The sequence below is a fragment of the Dicentrarchus labrax genome, unplaced genomic scaffold (genome assembly GCF_905237075.1).
Source record: "Dicentrarchus labrax unplaced genomic scaffold, dlabrax2021, whole genome shotgun sequence".
Classification (NCBI taxonomy): Eukaryota; Metazoa; Chordata; class Actinopteri; family Moronidae; genus Dicentrarchus; species Dicentrarchus labrax.
The window spans coordinates 12,880,735-12,903,881 of NW_026136701.1; the positions used below are offsets into that span (position 1 = coordinate 12,880,735).

The 23,147-nt window shown below is 41.4% G+C and overlaps 1 protein-coding gene across 3 annotated transcripts in view; it reads right to left on the reverse strand.

Moving 5' to 3' along the window:
* Positions 1-23,147, reverse strand: part of LOC127365242 (ephrin type-B receptor 1-B) — a 148,630-nt gene that overhangs the window by 30,891 nt on the left and 94,592 nt on the right. For 2 of the 3 annotated variants that reach the window (XM_051403146.1, XM_051403138.1), the window contains exons 5-7: positions 22,329-22,664; positions 9,748-9,872; positions 1,016-1,178 (exon numbers count right to left, since the gene is read on the reverse strand). In XM_051403146.1, the coding sequence (XP_051259106.1) occupies positions 1,016-1,178; positions 9,748-9,872; positions 22,329-22,664 (624 nt within the window). The remainder of the gene's footprint in view (positions 1-1,015; positions 1,179-9,747; positions 9,873-22,328; positions 22,665-23,147) is intronic. The other variant, XM_051403155.1, reaches the window with a different exon arrangement.

The window sequence follows — 23,147 nt, forward strand, 5'->3', positions numbered from 1 at the left end:
AGCGAGCGTGAAATGTGTGCACGTATCCTATTTGTGTTTGAGGGAAAGATCATTTGCGACCGTGAGAGAGAGCGATGGGGCCATGGCTGTGCCACTACATCTGCTCTGCACAGGTAAATAGCCACAATGATCATCTTCATCATCATTATTATCCTTCCCATCTTCCCCTCCCTCAAGATCATCACCGTCTCATTCATTGTTATCATCGCCATTAACACAATACAATTTGGAAATGTCACTCCTGTCATTGATACATCATGAACTATAGCCACACTGGCATAGTAGTCTAGTAGTTCAGGAAGGAACAGTGATGCAGCACCTTGGCAAATCTGGTTGTGAATGTTACACATATCCAGTCAAATGTTTAATCCACCCAGAGTGAATCATGCTGTGTTAATTTTAGCCCCGATTTTACTGCCTGGCAAGGCTATGAAAAAGTATTACATGAGGAAGTGATATGCAACGCCACCACCGCCAACCCGGCACACACACCTCCTTGCACTTACACTAATAAACATAGTTCCACAACCTTGCCAGAGTAGCAGGTGTTGCAGCTCCTCTTCAGCCCCTTCCCTCTCCAACAATCCAGCCCCCCCATGGCAAAAAATTAATCTCATCAACTACTAATCACAGCTATGCATTCTGGGATGGCTCTCCAGCAACAGAAGGACCGGGTGAAAAACCAATTAGCTAAGCATTTTGGATCAAGCACAGTTAGTTGCACAAACAAAAGACACTCAGCGTTCTACATATTCAAAGCTCCCACACACACACACACACACTCAAACCTGAGCATGAAGGAAATTAATTTAGCTGTAGAAATAGAAGTGCAATCAAACATTACCGTTCCCCTCTATCTCACCTACTAATAATAATGCAACAACAAATACAAAGAGCGACAAGAGTGTTACAAAGAGTTCGGATGTATGTGTGTGAGAGAAAGAGAGACAAAGTAAGACAGAGACGGATAGAGAGAGACAGAGAGAGCTGTTTCTCCTGGCTCGGCGATCCTTACCATCTGTGAGGGTTTGGAAGCACATCTTGCTGCTGTATTTGCCAAAACCAGCCACAGTCCTTGCCCGCACCTGAACCACGTAGACTGTACCCGGCCTGAGGCCCTCCACGCGTGCAGTGTTAGTTTGGCTTCGCAGGATGGTGGAGTTAATCTCTGCATGGTCCTGAAAGGAGCAACGAACACAGGGAGCACGTTAGAGACGACTTACAGAGAAGATGTCAGCAGGATGTGTTAAACCGCACAGTTAAGAAAAGTCTGGTAAAGCAAGATCCAGTGGTAGTAGTTTGACAGTGAGACAAGAAACAGGCTCATCAAGCATTCTATATTCAGGAAACAGTACTGGGAAAGTGGAACCAAATTTGGAGGAAATCACTTTATAATCGCTGTATATTGTAGTTGTTGTAAACAATACAGGAAATGTAGTGTACTTTTGATAAACAACATTGAAGGACAGATGGAAACAGTAGATAGTAGAGAAGAGACAGAACAGACCAGTTAAGGGTAGTGAAGCTTTTTTCTTTTAATATATTTTGTTTTGGCATTTCGTTTATAGATAGTGGCTGTAGAGAGAGACAGGAAAGCTGTGGGAGAGAGAGGGGATGACATACATCGGAGGGATTCAAACGAAGACCACTGCAGTATGGCCTTGATATGTGGTACGCGCTCTACCGTGTGAGCTACTCAGATGCTCCAAAGCTCTCTCTTCAAAATGAAGTGAAGAGGTAACATGTAACAACTTTGGTCAATTTGAACTTCACATACACACACAAGGATACCACTCACACAAACACACAACATTTCCTATTCATACAGTAACACACATACACAATGTGGTAATTAAAGGCAATCATTTCTTGCAAATTACAAAGAGCAATAGCTGCTTTGGAACAGTAATAGAATAGCATTGCATATTTGTCTCTTCAGATGTACTTTATGAGGCAGTTTAATTACTGCAAGAAGTTTGAACATTACATCCTCTTGTTTTGTTGACTGAAGTAGGTTGCTTTTTAAATATGATGGCAGGCCAGTTCCACCCACAGAAAGCATTTTATTTTTTTATTAAAGGGAATGCTATAAACATCCTTTGTGCAATCATGTTGTAACATTCTGTTAAGGTATTTTCCGTCTTTCTAATTCTCTGTGTTTAGATTTCATCCATTTAGATCCTCCCAAATTTTTGATTTCACCATTATGGACGTGCATTTGTCTGTATGAACATACATTATGAATATATGCATTTGTCTATGTCTGCATGGATGCATACATATCGCCATCCATTATGGAAATGTATGGTTCTGACCATGGGACCTGCCCTCCAGATCCTGTATCTCTGCCTTTCCCTCTTCAGGCTCAAGAGAATCAGTCAGGCAGTCTGCTGCAGTGTAGTTTGGGGCTTGCTGGAGGTATCTGCTATGGGGGATCAGTAATTACTTAGGCCTGTCACCTTCCCATAACCCAGAGTGAATATGACAGCCAGAAAATAAGACTGCACCTACACTACACCCACCACTGCAGGTTGCTGATAGCTAGATGCAGACATACTGTAGAGAGGGAGGGAGGACAGTTGAAAGAGTAGGGGCAAAATTCCCTCTGTCAATAAAACAGTGTAAATAGAGGCATGCTGTTTTTTTTTTTTTTTACATTGGTAAACACACTATTGTTTAGTGCGGGACTACATTTTATAATACATGTATGGCTGCTCTGAGAAAATTTAAATGCAAAATCCGGAGATCGGAGTGGAAAAAGTAGGTAGGCAAGGAGGAAGCAAGGGAGGGAGGGGAGGAGGAGGAGGAAGATGATGTCAGGAAGCGATAAGAAACTCGAGGCAGAAGCAACCCACATCGAAATCATTATCCAATCTGATTGGTGTAATTGAATCATTCCGGTTGCTCCGTCATTGAGCAGACGAGGTAAACACAGCTATGAAATCTGCCCCCCACCCCTCAAACCCCCACATAATGATGTGTGCAATCACATTAGCTCTTATTGGACACTCTGGGCTTGATGAAGACAAATGTTTAGGCTTGGGATGGGAGAGCATCGCACCAACAGGCTTTCATTCTATCTCTGAGAGGAAAGAGATGTTTATAAATGGAACACTGGATATAACTGGTTTAGAGAGTTTAATAATTTCTCAGACCTTTTGTCCATTAGATCACACAATCTGTCATCTTCCAATGTGCTGCATACAGGCACTAAAACAAATCTGAAGCTCAAAGGGTAGGTAATGTTGGAGAAACTAGCAAGAGACGGCTAGATCTTTAAAGTATCCAAAGCCACTCAGCATCCAACACACATGAATATGCAGTTGTCATCTCCATTGTCATCTTCAGCCTTATCCAACTAGCTCAAGTCTCATTCATACATATAAACTATTCGGGGAAATAACTAATTTCCCTCTTCTCTTTTTTGTTGTGTTTAGAAGTGAAATCTGTTGTAGGTACAGATGGAACTATATATATTTTGGCTAATCTTTCTCTGCAATTGTTGAGCAACTAGCTTGGTGGCTTTAGCAATTTCTAGCCGGCAGTTGTGGAAGACTCCGGCCATGTGCAGTGAGTGCAGGTGGATGAAATGATTGGCTGGGCATATTACAGGACTGTGACTGCTACAAATACTGGATTTATTTCATTTTTCCCCCCAGAGCATTTGATTTATTGATTTAGGTCAGGATGTAAAGAGAAGTTCAGCAAATATAACAAAAAAAAAATGCTTCTGGAATACACTACCTACCCTAACTGTAACTTTAAAGTGGCAGCTTGTGGATTTGAAAGAACTGCGGAAGACGTGAAGCCCCATGAGAGACTGGGATCATAGTCGCCCATTCATCTGGTATAAGACATGGTTGAGTGCACACGGACCACTTGGGGTCAGGAATCGCCGACTCCGGCTCTCAGTCATCTTGCATTTCTCGTGACCACACCCCCCATCTGTTAAGTTTGACTGGAGGACAGGTGAGCAGACAGATGGCAAACCGCCAATGGGGGAGCATCCCTTGAGGGAGCACCAGCTAGGAATGGCCCTTTCATGCTGCCAGTCAAATAGGGATTATGTGACACACACATGCATACACACCCACATCTGCCACTTAAAAATGAGCTGGCATTTGGCACAACAGCAGGTTAGGGGATAGCCAATAAAAGGCCATGCCAGGAGGGACTTCCAACCATGAGAGGTCCTCTCCTGCTGCCAGTCAAATGGGGATTAGGAGGACCACACCCTAACTTGCTAAATAAAGACAGAGTTACAGGTGGGGAGGCAGATGGCAGAGCAGCCAATCAAAAGCATTGCCAGGGGTGACAGACATGAAACGAAAAGGGAGTTTGGTCTCTGCAGCATTCAGTAAAATAACAGACAAAATTAGAAAGAATAGTCTTCCTAATATAGTTTATTGTTTACTGTCTCAAGATTCTTTCCATGTACCGAATGATGGTGAAGCGCACTCATGCCGTTTACATTTACTTTAGCTTTAATAAATTGTCCCTCTCCATTTCCTAAAAAACAATGTGCAATAATCTACACAAACCACATATTTGGACACATTTAATTTTAACCATTTTATATATATATATATATATGGTAGGAAACATTTACTAGATGTACTACATAAGCACTGGATCTATTATAGTCCTATTGCTGGAATGCTGGAAGTCCAGTACTTTTTTTACATGTAGAAAATTTCAATTCATTTTTTGTAATTGCCAATTTCCTACCAATTGCTATTGCACTGCCAGCAGACTGCGGAGGGGAGATCTCTCTTTGAATGTCCTTTCTGACACTTTCTGACATTTCCCCGTTATTTTTCTAGGCTTTTTTGAGGGGGTCAGTTTTCCAGTCAAAAACCATTACTGTTGTCTGCCTGTAAAGGTCACCGAGACATTATATGTGATATTGGACTATACAAATAAACCTGACTTGACTTGAATTGACGTGTGCATGTGTGTGTGCAGGTTGGCGTTTGTGTGACTGTTTTTCAAAAAATGCCAACCACCCAAAATGGATAGCATGGCCACCTGGCAAGAAGACAGACATGGTGGATGACCATGTGTCCTCTTCACAGGCTCACACACATTCACACCATGCAAATACACAAACACACACACACACACAAAGGGAAAGGAGGGCAGGGGTGGGGGGTGTATGAGGGAGAACGTTCTAATATTATTTTTGTAAAGTGGAAATAAAAGAAAGAAATCTCGCCCTATTAATGATAAAAATTAAAATGTATTGCCTCCGGTAAAAAAAAAAAAAAAGAAAGAAAGAAAAGGGGGGGAAATGTGGGCTAACAATTTAAATCTCACAGAGTAGATGGGTTTTATTACCGTATGCAAATAATTATCATTACCCAGTGAATTCTAATCTAAAAGGAAAATGGTAATTATTTTGAATGAAAATACAATGGTGATAAAAATCTGATATTAAATACCAATCTTAATGAAAAATAAAGAAACTAAAATAATGTAAAAACAAATTCTATCACCATAAGGCAACAAAAAAAAGAAGGATTTTCCTCTCATTCTGATTCTGTAAAGCCGCCTGCTAACGCTAGTGAGCGTGTTGTAGAGAGAGGTGAGAAGAATCATATTATCTACAGTAACTTGGAAGGGAAATCTATTTGCCTCAGCACTTTCTGTTTGTTTTCTTTGTTCTTTGCAGCCACCTCCTTTTGAGATGACTCTTTGTATGCATTCCATTCACCTGGAGACTAACAAGGAGGACGGAGCGAGTGGGGTGGGGAACAAACAAAGAGGGAGAGAAGAAGAGAGTCTGAGGGAGGAAATGTGAATACACTTGCTGGGGGACCGGGGGAGTGCTGCACAAGTCCTGCTTTTCATGGGTTCCATTAAAAATCTAAACTTGTCTGTATAACATCTGTGTGTGTCTACAAAAGTGTTGTGGTGGACTCTGAAGGCTGGCAGGGAGAGAAGAAAAGAATAATAAATACTTTCTCCTGGCTTCTCTTCTGAGGAATTACTAATTGTATGTTAAGTACAAAGGGGATTTCAGAGTGCCAAAAATGCAGATGGTGATATGGTCAGCATGCTGCAGATCTTGGTGACATGCTGTAAACTTGTATTTCTTTTAACTTCTCCCTTTGCAGTGTGACAGTACTGCTGTCATCCAGAATGGATACACCTGAACTGCCGCTGACATTCGCACACAAACACCGACACAAACTCACACACACCCTCTCTCTGACACCAACACACACAGAGCCATCAGTAACCAGAGCCAGTGGCTGCTCTGCTCCAGTCTTAATGGAAGGCCTGACCTCCGCTATGCTGAGTTATTTCCACCCTCCCCAAATTTTCAGGCTACCAGAGGAAAAAGGCTATGAGAGACCGGGAGCATGAGATTCTACTTTTTCTCTGCAAACCTTTAATTCACTTCGCCTTGCTTCCCAATTTACAGGGTCCCGGGACCACTTACTCTGTAATGAGAAGGTGGGTTGAAGAAGGGAGTGAAGCCTGTTGAGAGAACAGCCATCAGCACTCCCTACAGCTTTCAGGTGAAACTGTCAAAATGAAGTCTTTTTGAGTCATTACCATCCCTTTCCTTCATCCCTTTCCTTGCGAATACAGCCTAAACTGCCACTTTACTGTAGGTAGAAGACTTGGTCTTATAGTCTGGGTAAATATTGGCAACATTTTACATACAAGCGCAATTACAGATATTGTGGACACATGTTTAAAATCATGTCTAAAACCAAAGAACACAAGGCTCAGACCAGTTTTAACAACAGCAATATTACCAACTTCTCTGAAATACTTACTTCAAAGTGAAAATGAGAATATTATTACCATAAATATCTGTTATATATAACATATTTATGTGGACATTGTGAGTTATATTCAAAACAGTGTCAGTGATTACCTTAAATTTGACTTGTTTAAACCCGTATGAGGTTGTGCAGTGTCCTGGTGTCTGATAAGCCTTTAGACACATTCAACTTTTATTCAAACTGGACTTCCTGCATTGTATTTATTTGTCTCACTGGTATGCTCCCATCCACAAAGCCCCCACTAATAGAGTGTAAAGCTGAGTCAAGGAACAGCATTACGCTATTAGATGCACACTGGTCAGACTTTTCCTGATGCACAATAATAATTAAAACATGTGAGTCTTACTAACACTCTCCTAATGTCTCGAAGAGCCATATCAATGAAATATTTCTGTGCCATTCATGTGTATGTATGGTGAATGACCTTCAATGGAATGAATAGGGCACCATCTTGGAACACGATCTCAAATTCCTCTTAATGCATCCATGCTTGTGTCCCAAGGGCCTTCTGGAGGCCAAACAGTCAAGGTTCACAGTTCAAAACCATCTGGGGATCTTTTGCCCACTCTCTCTCCATATTTGTCACTCTAATGTGAACTATCAAATCAAGACAAGTCATAAAAATACTCTATACTGTTATAAAAATAATGTGTTATCGTGTCTCCAACACTTAGTTGTGATATGTTAGGCTAATGGCTAAAATTACAACATGAAAAAAAGGGAGTTTTCCTTTATGATTATTCTGGGGTATTACTCAACACAGAGTGTGACAATGCCACTGCTGAAGAAGTCACTCTTGTAAATGGGTATAGGGGGCTTCCTGTGAGATGGAGTGTACAGAGAGACAGCTCTCTGCTGTGCTAAGGACTAGCTGACTGTGCCAGGCACGCTGAGACAATCAACTCCAGAACCATAACAGTGTGACTACTGTCAGATTAATGCAAGCATCGGTGAGATGCATAAAAAGAAGGCGAGTATAGCAAGGCCATTTTGATATAAAGCGCCTATTTTTATGATTGTATTATCCTGCCTACTGTATAAGTTACCCATGGCGTTGGGTAAAGCTTGGAGTGTGCAGGGGAGTGTGTGATAGACATGGCGAGAGACTTCCATCCGTAATTGGCTTTTATGACTAAAAGGCCACATCATCGCATTACGGCTGCGTGGAACTTCCAGATTTTCTGGACCTCTCAAGCCTTCAGAAAATCAGCGAAGAGCTGGCAGGACTGACCTCGATGCAATGCAATTTAATTCCCTGCTTCTCCATATGCACCAAGCAGGCTAAACACGCATGTAAGTAACCCAAGCCAAAGTGCGTGACAGAATTTATGTGGACTTTTTATCATGCATATAATACATTTTAACTGGTGTGGAAATAACACACGTGGCGTATACTGGTATTTGATTCTTTTGCTCAAATTTGCCACCACCTGCTTTTTTCTACTGAAGGTTGGTGCTCAATCAGGCACAAAAACACATCTGCAGTGACACTTTGGACAGCAGAGGCTGGCAGAAGAAAAGTCTGTTTAGAGCCTATAAAAAGCCTTGTCAGGTCCGAAATACAGAGTGTCAAAGGAGGACCACCAATGTGGAAATCTCATCCCCACAACCCAGTGTGTCACAAAGCAATCACTCTGACTCACCTTCTGTGTCTTACTCACACTCATATGGTGGTACTTTTTCTAGACAGACACACATACTGTACAGGGGGATATGGAGGCACATTAAAACAGAGGTAGACACCGTAGAGTGCAACCACTCTGTCACCTGAATCATCCCAGTGCAATTAGCAATCTTGTCCTCCTTAATTCACTAATTTGTGATTACGTCGTGCTCATCTATTTGTGCGGGGACACGCTACATAAACATCAATAGGATTAGGTTTCATTGATATTCATGAGCTAATGGGAGGCTGTATAAGTGTTATTTACACGACACTAAGCTGTCTGGCAGATAAGGTTTCTCAGGGCCATGGCAATCGGATTCAATTTTATGACCTGTGCAATGCTGGGGATGGGGGGGAAACAGCAAGCAATGCAGCTATTATTGGATAACTGCAAACATCATTTAAAAACATGATTGTTGTTCTCACTGATAGAAAATGTTAAATGTGACAAACACTATTCTGAGGTGGTGTTGTGAATATTGATCCAAGAACCTTAGCCAAAATTAGTTTGTGTGAAATAAATAACTCAACAGAAAAAGAAAAAACATTTATAAAACTCTATCGATCTTTCCTTTTATTTGGAAGGCTGAACATGGGTGAAGGTGCATCAAGTCTCGCAAAAGTCTCAGCTTAAGATGACAAAGACCGGGGAAAGAACATGCATGAACAACCTTGCTATACTTATCGATCAGCTTTAGGAGGACAAACAGGGGCCCAAACAAAAAGCTGGAGTCTTGGATCTCTAGGTATCATTATGTCCCAGGCCTTGGGAAAAGCCTACAGGTCAATACTGGAGAAGCATAGGCGCTGTGGGGTAGGGCTGGCGACTTAATAAAGCAGACGTATTGTGTGTGAGCAGACGGGTCGATGTGGCTCCCCCCAGACGCAATGCATTTTCACAGTGGGACAGGTTGCTGCACTGTGCAGAGTGGGCCTGGATCAGAGGTCAACCTATTCACTTCATCAGCAGCAGAAACCAAAGAACAGTGGGAGAGATAGAGTGAACACAGTGAAAGAACATATTATCAACCCAGGGGACTCTGCTCACTGATATCAGGAGAGTTTAGATTTTTGGGGGCTTTACATGCAGTTTGCTACGCATGTGCAGAGTAGGAGACAACACCCAGTGTCTGAAAGAGATCACACATCAAATACACATTTGCAGTCAGATATAAACATGTCAATTCTTACATTTGCACACACTCACAAACACACACACACACACACACACACACACACACACACACACACACACACACACACACACAGAGAGACTTATCTTACCTTCTCGTAGTAGCGCAGCTCATAGTCCAGGATGATGCCATTGGGCTGTTCAGGTTGTGGCCATGACAGTGTGAAGCTATTCATGGTGGAGCTGATCTGGTGCATGATGGGAACTATGGAGGGAGCTGTAGGGTACAGAAAGAGTAACATAGAATCAGTACATTTCTAGAATAACATATTAACAGGTATATCTCAACCACAACTGTTTGAATGATACTAGATAAGAAGGTATTTGGTTTTTAATTTCAGTTATCCACAGGCAGTATGAGAGTATATTTTGCTAATGCTGCCTCGACACTAGTCTGCTTTGATTTTCCACTACTCCCCCCAGTCACTAGGCAAGAGTGTAGATCAGCTCACCAGACATGAACATGTGGAACTGTGGCCTTTTGGAACCATATTGATTCTTTACTTTAGGTTCAAAATAAATTAAGCCAGCTACGGAACAACCCCTTCATTATCTGCCAGCTAATCATAGTCAGGAATGATGGTGCAGATTTTAAAAATAGTGCAGAATTCCAGTACATATCATCCAATATGTGTACCTAGAATAAATCATCATGAGTCATCAATACTGCACAGAATCCAAGTTTAAACAGTACAACTGCCACTCTCATCAGTAACCAGGTAACCAGCTGAGATGGGCCGATTAGAGCTGCACTCAGCCATATTCTGGCACTGCAGGACCAAATATGTGCCGGCTTTGGCCAAAATAAGGCTGCTGATTTGGCAAAGATTTGAGGGTGTGGACTTCGGCTGAGTGTCAGCTCCAGTTAGCAGGACTCAAGATACCTTTGCGCCAGAATTGTCAGTCACCACACGTCTGGCTCGAGTCCGACAACCAATCGTGTTGGATTTAGTCCGCTGTTGGACTGAGTATTTTTGGCTATTTGGGCAGAATATAGGAGCACTAAGTGTGGAATCCATGAGATGCATTGGCTGCAGTACTTAACACAGCTCCAAAGCTTTTTAAATTCTCAAAAGTGGCGGTTCATATTTTAATTATGCAATACTGGTCTGCATATGGCTAGGCTAAACAACACAGTATAATGTTTAGTAATGACTGTCATTATCTTTGGAAAAATTGTCAAGTAAGAAAATGTCTTAAATCTGTTAATATTTGTTATATCTAAAAAATATGCCTGACGAAAAATAACTGACAAATGTACTGTAATTGCATTTTTAAAAATGATTTATGAAGTCATGTAAATTAGTTATTTGGGCCTTTGCGTTGACAGCAATACCATAACTATGCACAAATGCAACTAAATTTACAATATAAATTCAGAATAGGTCATATTAGAAATGTATGTTAAAATGAAAAGGGCAAAAATAACATGAACAGAAGAAGATCTAGAAGAAACTTGACAAAAATGACCCAAAATTGATTGTGATGTAATATGCAGCCTTACAATAGGCCGCAACACAGGCAAACCTTTATGAAAATCTGAATCACCTGATTTATTGCGACATCCCCCCGGTACAATCCACTGCTGATTTCAGTGCAAATGAAGTCTTGGCGAGCCATGAAATTGCTAAACAGGGCAGGCAGGAAAAATATATGTTTGCATCCAATAAAACTGCCACTCTGCAGGCCCAAGGAGACTGCACCGGATCTTCAGAAAAACAAGCATCGTAAGTTTATATATACTCTATACAGAAACTATATTAATAAAGACCATAAAAGCCAATACTACAAATTATTCATTAATTTAAATCCTTTGAAATCAAATCTGGTCTTGTGTTATGATCGTTTGGCCACAGTCTATTCCATCCTGCAGGCCCAGTACACCTGAATGCACACACCGGTTGTCAATTAACCCAGAATTAACCCTGTTCCTCGTCGCTCTTCACATGACACTCAGAGATTGTGTTATTGGAAAGAAGGAAGATATCCGTAATAAAACTGTATATACATGTGTTTTAACTTGTGTGTGTGTACAGTACAACTGCCAGTCTTTACTGTAGGCATTACAAAGGCCTAAGACATGAATTTCTGTACAGTATTACTACACCCTGCTGGAACACTGTATGTTTCCTACTCAGTTCTAAGAAGAACTGCATCTGAGCCAATGTAGCATCTAAAAGCATTTTTTTTTTATATGAAATAAAATAAATTGAATTGAACTGAATTTGACCCTAATTTTTTACCGTCAGAACAGGTGTCATGTCTTTTTGCTATCATACCTTGGCAGATTTCCCTCTGTTGACATTTAACAAATCCGTGGATATCGTGTCACTGCTGACAGTGGCGTTGAAGGAGTTCAATACCCCAGACTGTCTCCTCTGAGAGAAAAAAAAGTACATTTTCCTGGTGCTGATATTCACTTTTTCTTCATCTATTTGTTGTGTTAATATGTGTAATCTAGGGCAAGCTGACAACTTCCTACATGCCACTCTCAGTAGAGTCTAGGCCAGTAGCAGGTGAGCTGGTTTCTAAAATCTGCACAATTCAAATCATTATACACTTCCCAAGGATCGTTTGGATTCCTATTAAGTTCTAGATGTAGTTAGTCTTTTCACCGGTCATGCTAACTGCTTTTTTTGTCATCTATTTATTCTAAACAAACCACTGTTGATGCTGGAGATGCTCCAATACAGCTACAGTTCCTGTGTAGCAGAGGATTTTTCAGCAAAATGGATTTTAAATGCCCTGAAAACATCAGCTTTTTAAAATAAGTGATGTGGTCCTGCTTCATTGCTGAAGTCAAAACTGTAATATATTGCACTTTAGAGATTTATGCATTTATGTTTTTCTTTGTGCTCTTCTTACTGGTTTAAAGTGGGCGGGTCTCAATTGGAAAAATGTAATGTCTCATACTTTCAAGCACCAATCAGGGTAATCCAACATTTGAATCACAATTTGATGACACTTGTGGGGTTGTTGCTCATGTTGCCAGCACTGTCAATAAAATCTGATCAAACCACATGCACACAGTCCTTATGAAACTGAGTTTGTGAATGTTAAGCTCTTATTAAATTCTACCAAAGGATGTTTTTCCTAGATTATTGCTTATTTATTCATAGTTTTTAGGATTTGAAACCAAGTTTCAGGGCTTTAAGTAGAATCGTTAGTATAGATGCGCAAATCTATGATAGAGACAGACATTTGTTCATGAAAATGTCCCAAAATATCTAATAAAATTACAAATTGGTTGGCTTTTATGTACAAATGAATCATTTTAATTGGCATGTGAATATGCCCCCAGAATCTACTGTACGATCACAAACTCCTCCAAGGTGCTAAGATAAACTCTAATTTAAAGTTCAAAGATGAATCCAACCAAACTTACTCATCAAAACCAATTTGTGAACATACAAGCAAGTTTGATTAAAATATGATTCTGTGGCTGCTTATATTAAGTTCAAAGCCCTGGTGTTTGTATACAGTGTTGGAAAGGAATCTCCACCCCCATGTCTGCAGGCATAAATACAGCCCCACACAAGCCCATGCTCTACATTTTGTGCCTATCAGCCTCTTGGCTCTCAGCCTGCTCGCTGCTGAGGCCTAGTCATCGCTCCACCTGGTCTCCACTCACCATGTTTTTGAATAACTCCTCTATTGAAAAGGCAGCAAATGGCAGCCTCTCTCAACTAAATGATCCCCTTTTATCAAACTCCTTAATGGTTATTCTATTTCTTTTCCTTCTCTTTGTACTTCACCCTTGCATAACCACTCCATGGTCACAGTTCTTTAAGAAGAAAAGCCCCTGACCTTTTCACTCAGTGTGGTTGCTTGTAAATGGTGTTTTGTAGGCAGGACAGATCACTCTACAGTTTTTCTTCAAGTATTTCTTGATTTGATTGTCAGATAATTACCTAATATGCAAATGTAAACAAATGAATGAGCTCTGTTTATCCTGTCAGTGTGAATGGATTGTGTTCCGTCTGCCTCCCTTGGCTCTCACCTCCTGCCTGCCCTCCCTTGCTCGCTCCCTCCCTCCCTCCTTCTCTCTCTCCCTCCCTCTCTCTCTCCCTCCCTCTCTCATACCCTAGACAGAGAGTGTGAGGGCTAAGCTTCACCTCGGTGCACTTCAGCCTCTCTGCCTCTCAGGCTGGTTCACGCTCCACTGACCAGGGCTAGGGCTGCCTGGGCCGCATTATCAATTACCGGCCACAGGCACACACTGTTCCTGACAGACTCAAGGGAGGGGCACTCCACACAGAAATTCCTGCAGTAGAAAAAGGGGTTGAGGAGGAGAGGTATTTCCACAGCCCCAGCCCCGAATCCAGGTCCCAACTTAATTTATGCGTTCAAGTACAAAGACAGAAAAACATCCATTTTCTACCATGGAGAATTTGTATACATGTTTTCATGTGTCCATTGTCTAAATGTATACAAGTGTCTAGCCTGGGTTGAGATCTTTTTTCAGTGATTCAAATAGGTCTGCTTATTGATGTTAACCCCATTTGGAGAAACAACTGAGCCAATCAGAACTTTGTAGGTGGGATTAAGGGTTGAGACATCACCCTCCTGTGCCAGGGCAACTCCTACTCCTAATCTCAGAGGAGCTCATCCTTTTTGGTTTTAGGGTATAATTATTAGGATAGCTTAGGTGTAAGTTGTGAATACTTGATCATAAACTTTTATCTTAACAACAAAAATTCTCACTACATTCCCTGAAGAAAAAAATAACTTTTCTCACTACCGTGTCCCACTGGACAGACAGTGGCCGTGTTTTCGCGAGGAGAGATAAAGAGGGTGTGCACATGCATGTGAGTCTATGTGTCCTAGTAGCCTATGTGTGAAGAGCCTGTCAGAGACAATGTGTTGTGCCTGTATGAGGGTGAGGTTCAGCCCAATGAAGCACCGCTGTCCCCTCCAACTGCGTCCCCCACTGTCACCCTGGGACGATGATGCTGACAGTGATTGGTGACTGTGTCCTGCACTCCTCTCTCCTCCCTCCATCCCTCCCATCCCTTGCTCCTGTGCTCCACTTTTATCTGGCCCCACTTGCTGCCCCTGGCTTTTAATGCAGAGCTTGGCTCACCATTAATCAAAGTCAAAGCCTCCCAGTGTCTGGCTGAGAAAGAGAGAAAGTAAGAGACAGAGAGAGAGGAAAGACAGAGAAGGGGGGAGAGAGAGAGAGAGAGAGAGAGAGAGAGAGAGAGAGAGAGAGAGAGAGAGAGAGAGAGAGAGAGAGAAGGTGGGAAAGGGGTTTGAAAGAAAGTGATGAAAGAATAAAAAGCTTCTTTACCTTTGTACAATTAATCTACTGTGGAATACAGATGAGTTGGAGCATCAGATTACATGTTTGACACAGACCTGAGCCTCTGTTTTCATTATTGTTACTTCACTGTGCAGTCACCATAATTCATATAGTGTGGTGAGGGGTCACAACATCAAATATGCTGTTCTACATCTTAAAAGAGTACTCCAGTGACTTAGTATTGCACTTCAATAAAGTTGGGAGAGACACATTTCAAATAATTTTTAAAACTGATATAGACATATCCTTACTTTTAGGTCCTTACATGGGTAAAGCTCCAAAAACGCCGGATCCCATAATGCAACTCAGTAGTACCTCTCCATTAGACACTTTCCTCCTGGTAAATGCCCATGTCCTCTCCACTCCCCAGGTTCGTAAGGCTATTAAAAAGTGGTACTCACCAAGTCAAATTAACCATGATGACTTTAGACTTTAGAAAAGTCCCTCCAGAGCCACTAAAGACATTATACAACTGTTTTCACAGGCTGAGAAGTACTCCCCATGACTAACAAAATGAACTTAATTCCCTTCCTTTTTAAATTGCGAGTAAAAGTTATATCTGTACCCCCTAAAAAGTAGCCAATAATAGTTGTATTAGTTCCACTTCAAAATTAGTATCAATGTTTTAAGTCTCCAACTCTCTCTTTCCCCTTTTTACTGTGTCCTCTCTCTCACTGTGAGGTTCCCGGGATAGACTGAGTGCAGACAGCCATCAGTGTTCCTCAAGCAGCACAGCTTTCACATTTGAATTCCCAGCTGGAAGTTCCTGCTCTGCCTCAGTTACGCTCAGCTAAATTATTGGACAGAAAGTTGTACTATAATTGGTCAGCTGATCTTTTACCAACATCCCATTCAACTCTTTGTACAGAAAAAAAACACACAAGTGCACAAATACTTGTAGGTATGGCCTCATTCACAACCGCATACACAGGCCAAGTTCTTTCTCTGTAGTGCACTTGCGGTTTTGTGCTTTAAGATGCTGGCACACCATTGAACCGTGCAGCCTTCTAATAGGGGCTCAGTGTCTCAGATGAGGAAAGCAGCCTATGGTCATGTGCTGTGCCTCTGTCAGAGGCATAGGTTTAACTACTACCCTCCCCATTAGCAGGGGCTCAGAGGGCCAAGCCAGCCATGACTATATGGTAATGGGCCTCTCTCAAACATCATAAAGAGGGATCAGTTCAGCACCATGGATTCCTGTCAAGGAACCGGGGTTGGAATTATTTTCAAACTCACATTATACGTGGAGGATTCTCAACGTAGCTCTATGGGAAAAAAAGAACCCGTACACTGCATGAGCATACTTTCATATAGACACAAACACACATGCTTCCGACCGTCACTTAAGACACTATATGAAGACATCAGAATTGACGAAGGGGCTCACTAGCATTCTAGCCCACACTTTTATTTTTGCCTGCAGCTAATACCTCACTTTCTGGGTGCAGGGACAGGATCCAACATTTATGAGAACAGGCATCAAATGAAATAAAAATGGCACAAGGAGAGAGCCCGAAGAACCGTCTAAGATGATGAAACTCTTGGACACCCTAGATCTGATACATACAGGCAGCAGTGAGAGGGTAGAAAGCAGAAAAAAGGCAACCCCCTAAAAAACAAAGAACGACTCTGCAGCCTGTAAACTAAAAAGACATAATGAGTAGTGTCTTGAATACCCTCCATGGACATGTTTGCCTAACATCTCGTCTGATTTTAGAACCCCACGGGGCGTAGATCTCTTTAATTCATCTGGTTGTTTGGATTTCAGTCTAGCACATTGAATCTTAGTATCTTGAATGCAACCCACCCGGTTGGACTTGCCCATAGAAGGCCGAGGATAGTGATGTTTGCATTTCTGTGGGAATAGCTCTCCAAACAGAGCAGCTAAGTGGAGGAGGATTGTTTGTAGATATACTTGGCATTCTGTGGTCTGAGGAATTGTTGGCACACAATCTAGGTCAAGAGGGCTGTGCCAGTAAGATCAGAGAGCTGTTGAGCATCAGGCATTAGTTGAGAAAGATAGCACCAGTCATGAGATTTATGTGTTTTTTTTTCTCATGCATCGTTCACCAAACCACCCCCGCATAACAACTTGGAGTAGAAAAAGAGTTGTAAAATGTGTAAAAGATAAAAAAAACCCTCCTTAGTTGAAGCAGTGGTGGATGTGAGGTAAGTGTCCAGGATGGATTACATAAGAAAACATGACTGCCATGTCTGTAGTTCTCACCGGTACTTTTATCACCCCCAGCATGACTACCATATACACTTATCTATGTGGTCATTTAGCAATGTGATAAATTCACTTGGAGCAGAGAGTGTGTCCTACCCTTAAAATTAAAGCACAGTTTTTCATAAAGAGACATGACTGGCTATTTTTCAATAGCTAACACAGATAAATATGACATTCATATGAAATTCAGGCCAGTCCTGAATGATAGCCTAAGAGGGGGCAGTATATAACCTTTGTGTGTCTGTATCTGTATATGTGCGTGCGTGAACCTCCTGGAGAGCACAGGCCGCGAATGAACTCCTAAATCACACTATTGATCAGTCTTTCCTCCCAGACACACACTGGGATTGAGGGCAGTTAAATGGCCTCTTCGGTGATTCACACTAAATCCCTTCAACTCCCTCCTCACCTCCATTATTCCCTCCTCTCCTCATCTGAGCTCTCCCTTTCCTCCTCTCATGGCCAATTTACACCATAACCCTTCTAACTATATTGCTGCCTTACTGTTTTCTAGGTGGTCTCTTGGTTTTCCTTAATCTTATAAGAGTCCACACTACAGCCATGTCAAGTTGAAAAAGACATTTTCAACTTGACATGGCAAACGTTTTTTCGTGGGTAAAGGACCACTTCACCTATCGGTGCTCTTGTGGGTTGACAGTCTTATAGTACTAGAAGGGCAATAATAAACCATTACCCTTGTCAACAATCTATATCTCATGGGATGGCTCTATTTATCCTCTAAATCCCATAGCTGATGATGTTGTTTTGAGTTGAGTAGAAGCGAGGCATACTTATTTTGGTATGAGGGCCTCTTTTCATTAACCAGACAGAACTGTGAGACTTTAAAACTACAAAAATATAAAGTTAGACTTTTGGATGGCATGAAACAGCATCATCTGCTGTAGGTTTTTTGGGTACTATTGATTGTAAATATTTATATAAGCCAATACAAGCCAATCAATATAATACAAGGCTGAACATTGGTGAAATAGTCCTTTAAACAGAGATGTACTGGATGTATTTAAAATTACAGACCCTTAGTTTCAGGACATGTTCACAGTGACATCTATAAATGCATATATAAATGCACTTGCCATTCACTTTAATATTAATTGGAGGCACATCCATGCATGCTATTTGCAAAAAGGATGGGTGAAATGGAAAATAAATAAGAGGGTTTGTTGATTAATTATTATCTGCTAAGCAATCATCTTACTCATCCCCTCCATCATCCTTTTTAACAGCTGTGCTGAGCACAACAGCACATGACAAAAATGGCTCACCTTGAAAAGCAGAGCCAAGAGGGATTTAGAGGAGACTGTGAGCAGCGCACCCTTTTCCTTAAACTGTGCCACATTCTTCTGGAAATAATGAACTTAACAAGAATAAGAAATATTTTTCATGATGTATAAATGTGTAAGCTTCTATGCACACTTCCATGGCATGGCTTCTTTAATACGACATTCTAAATCAGTAGCTTTCTAGAATCATGTCTTTTTGGATAACTAATTCCAATTTGAAACAGAATTGCAATTAAAGTATTTAATGGACAAATTTCAACTTTCGCATCCCGGATATCTGCGCACCTGCGCATTCCCTGATGTGCATAAACAATGCCATGTCACATAAACAAAGAAATCTGTCTATTCTACTGGCAGTCTTGGCTCTGGCATAGATAGGACATTATGTGAAATTAGGGATGTGCCTCATTCGTCTGTTTAGTCCAAACAGTGCCATCCTTTGTTTCACAGTGCTAAAGTTGTCATTCTGATGCTGAAGCAATCAAGTACATTTCAACAAGGTTTTGATTGTGCTTTTGTCATTTTGCTGCTTAGTGAGATGAAGAAAATGTTTGCTCTTATATATGAACAACAACACCATGGATACCAGATAAAGAGTACTTATGAATTAATTTGGATTACAGTTGGGTCTTTTTTCTTTTACAAATTCAGTGTTCAAAGGTTACAGAAAATGGTAAAATGTATAATTTCTTAATGTTACAGTCTTCATGAACCCATAAAAATACAGCACTACATTTTTAAGACTTTCCACTTTTAATTTTTCAAGTGCATTATCAACATTAATCCCTTCTGGATACTTCTGCCTCTTCAGTGGGCTGCCAATGAAACCCCCTGTTGAAACTATAGGAACAGTGCAATTACCTGGCTACAAAGGGCCACACAGGGCTGGACATAGGCCTGGCAGATTACTGGCAGACACCTCATTACTGCAGCAGACTTCAACAATAGGCCTGGGCATTGCTTCTTCTACATCTATCTGTCAAGTGTGCTATTAGCCTGTCAAATGGGGACAGTCAGCACCATTAGGCCACCCTGATAATCAGACCTATTTACTCCCTCATTTTCCTCTCCTTCACTGTCACAGTTTCGCAGTCTGGTCAAAAAAAAACAAAAAAAAAACAGCTCTCCCTTTCTCCATTGTGCCCTGTCTTCCCTCCCACTCCTCCCCTGACTCATTCTCAGACAACGACAAGTTCAGTTGGTCATTACATTCCTCTGAGAGTCGTCATAATCAAAAATGGTATGCCATCCACCAACTGGACCAAATTTAATTTCAAAATGTATTCTTATACAAAAGGGATCTGGATAGAGCAATTTTGATTTCACTGGTCTTTGAGATAAATGTGAAATAAGTTCATTCTACAATTAAAGTGGAAATGTACTGAAATGTACCAATCAGTAATTGTGAATTCTCCCTCTCTTTCTGCACTCATTCATGTCCCATTAATGCATGTTACTAACTTCACTTCTTCCCCGGAGTTCTTGTGCTTTCTCGTCACACAGATTCTCATGGATCCTGATGGAGCCTCCTGCCATGGTCCTGCTTGACTGCCATTGCTAATATTACTGATATTATTGTTATAATTATCATTATTATTACTAGTATTATTACTACAGTTACTATTATTACTATAATCACTGCTCATTGTCCCCCATCGTTGCCATCATCTTTTTCATGTTCATCATCATCAGTCACTACTATTAATTGTTGCTACTGTTGTTGCTGTGCACCTCTGTCTGTCTGTCTGTCTGTCTGTCTGTCTGTCTGTCTGTCTGTCTGTCTGTCTGTCTGTCTGTCTGTCTGTCTGTCTCTCTCTCTTTCTCTCTCTCACCCCAACTGGTCGAGGCAGATGACCACCCACCTAGAACCGAAGGGTCTGTCCTAGGTTTCTGCCTCTTAAAAGGCAGTTTTTCCTTGCCGCCGTCGCCAAGTGCTTGCTCATGGTGGTACTGTTGTGTCTCTGTAAATAATGCTATAAGGAGTTTGGTCTAGACCTGCTCTATTTGAAAAGTGTCCTTCTGTTATGAATTGGTGCTATACAAATAAAATTTTATTAAATTGAATTGAATTTGACATTAGGTATTTGTTCACTGGCTCAGACTAAGCATTTGCTTATGCAAGTGCTCAATTGTACACGTACAGTGCATGGCCAACAGAGACCCAAGCTGACAAACTTGCATCTCCTTTGTTATGGGAACCTTGCCCGTATGAACAAAACCAACAATCTCTTGTCTTTCACAACACTGTAACTCCACTTTGTGTCTGTTATTAGGTCCCACAAGCTCCCGCTGTGATTTTCACGGTCCGTCTCACCCACAGAAACACGAAGAAAAAATGAAGAGAGAGCCTCATTTAAATTTTTCACTTGCTCAATATTTGTCCCTTGATAGGTGCTTTTGTGTACAAGTCAAAGATTTACAAGAGCATGAAAAATGCCGTTGCGAAGAGGACCGGCAAAGACAATATCCCCGACCTGTCATTTCCATTGGCTGGGCTCAGGTCCCATCACAGGCAGTTAGAGGATGAGCACACACAAGCACACAGTGAGACAGACGGGGCGAAAGAGGGAGAAAGATAACAGGATGAAGGTCATTTTCATTTGCTGGACTCAGATCCATCACAGGCAAAGTCAGAGAAGGCACACACATGCACACAAACAGAGAGAGGACGAGAGAGAGAGAGAGAGAGAGAGAGAGAGAGAGAGAGAGAGAGCAGGAGTGAAGAATATTTCAGCGCAGCCTGAAAACAGCAGCTGTCCATGTATCTATCTTTGGTTGCTCTCCTCCAGTCTGACATTAAAGTATTGAACAGTGAACAGAGTTGAACCTGGATAACTGTTATACAACACTAAATGCAGTTCAGCATGTATGTTGTCAGCTAAGCTAAGAACAGTGCAACATAGAAATGATGGCTTTTGTGGCTCACGCCTATGTTTAATGTAACTATATATATATATATATATATATATATATATATATATATATATATACACACATATATAATGAAGGGGATGGAATTAAAAAGGAATAAATATTATTATTTAAGAGAGGAGTACAGTGTCAGTGTATAAATCTGGCGGTTTACAAACATTCAACTGGGGTTTAGCCTTCCATGAAGAGAGAAGTACTGACTTGCTGTGCGGCGTTGCTATCAAAACACAGTCTCATTAAACAAAGACCAAAGAAAAACAACAAAGAGATGTGTCAGTCTGTGAAGCAACCAGCCTTCAACATCCAGATGTGAACCTCAAAAAAGAGGTCTCATATTTGACTTGTGTGTTATTTTTGGAAGGATGATTACCTTTACCAATGTTAAAAACCAAGAACTCCTGGATTGCCCAAAGAGGAATGCAAACTGGGGTTATTTCCATCATCGGATTTAATTTGTAAATAAAGTACAAAAGAAAGAGGGATGGTGCAGTGAATTGCACTTAGCCTGCCACAAAATGGAACATGCTGTGTCTTGGGTCTGTGTTTCAACTCCTCCGTCGTGTTTTCAGAGGGGAAAGCTATTGCTTTGATTCAGGGAAGGAAAGCTTAGAAGGAGAGCATGTTCGTATAACTTTCACTAAACCAGCTGGACTCACACTTCAAGCTTTAAAGTCATTATGCACGGTGGAGCGACGTGAAATCTTAGTAGCCCTGAAGTCAGCTATGCCGTGAAGTGAGACTCTGAAATGCACTTTGTGCATGATGATGGTCTGTTGAGGTGAAATAATTCACATTTATGCAATAATAGTAGAATTTGCCGTTTCACAAATGTAAACTTAAATAAAACTACTAAGGAAGGGGAGGTGAGGATGTTGCTGATGGATAAGAATAGATGTCATCATCCCTTACCAGCCTGATTGGTGGTGATGTCTATGGAGACATGCTGGGCGGGGTACGGGCTCTTATTGCTCACTCCATTAACAGCCTGTATCTCAAAGCTGTAGAGGGTGTGAGCCCATAGGTTGCTGATGAACACCCTGGTCTCAGTCAGACCCAGCTGTCGGGGGACGAAGTCCACGTTGTCGTCGCAGTGGGAGCAGGACCGCCGGTCGGCCCGGCACTTCTTGCAAACTATGTTGTAGACGACATCATCGCGGCCGCCTGTCTCCCTGGGAGAATGCCACTCCAGGATCACAGAGGTTTCGTTCACAATGGAGATCACATTCCTCGGGCTAGATGGGACACCTGTAGACACGCAGAGAGATGTCAGCCAGATTCCATTGTAGCTAGGGTCATTTACCTTTACAACTACGTTTATATTTTATGTCAGAAAAGGTTTTATTATAATCTGCCATGATCCTCAAAGCAAAATGCAATGCTTGTCAAGAAAAAAGAAAACTGTTTCATAAATCTGCCTGCTGTTAGGTCAGTTTAGTCAATTTACAACCCTGTAATAAATATGTGTTGTTGTCCAAGAGCAACTCGTCTTTTTCGTCTTTTTCTCCATCTTCAGCACAATTGGAATGCTAATTTATTCCATTCACACTCAGAGAGATCATACAGCGAAACGTTTGTGTCTATCAAACATTGGTTATTTAGCAAAATGCAGTGTTGCATGGAGTATTCTTATCCAAGTGGCTCTGGAGATTCACGCTCCCATTCACTCCCTCATAGCCCGCAGCTGGAGCAGAACCTCAAAGACGATATTCAGAAAGAAATCAAGAAATA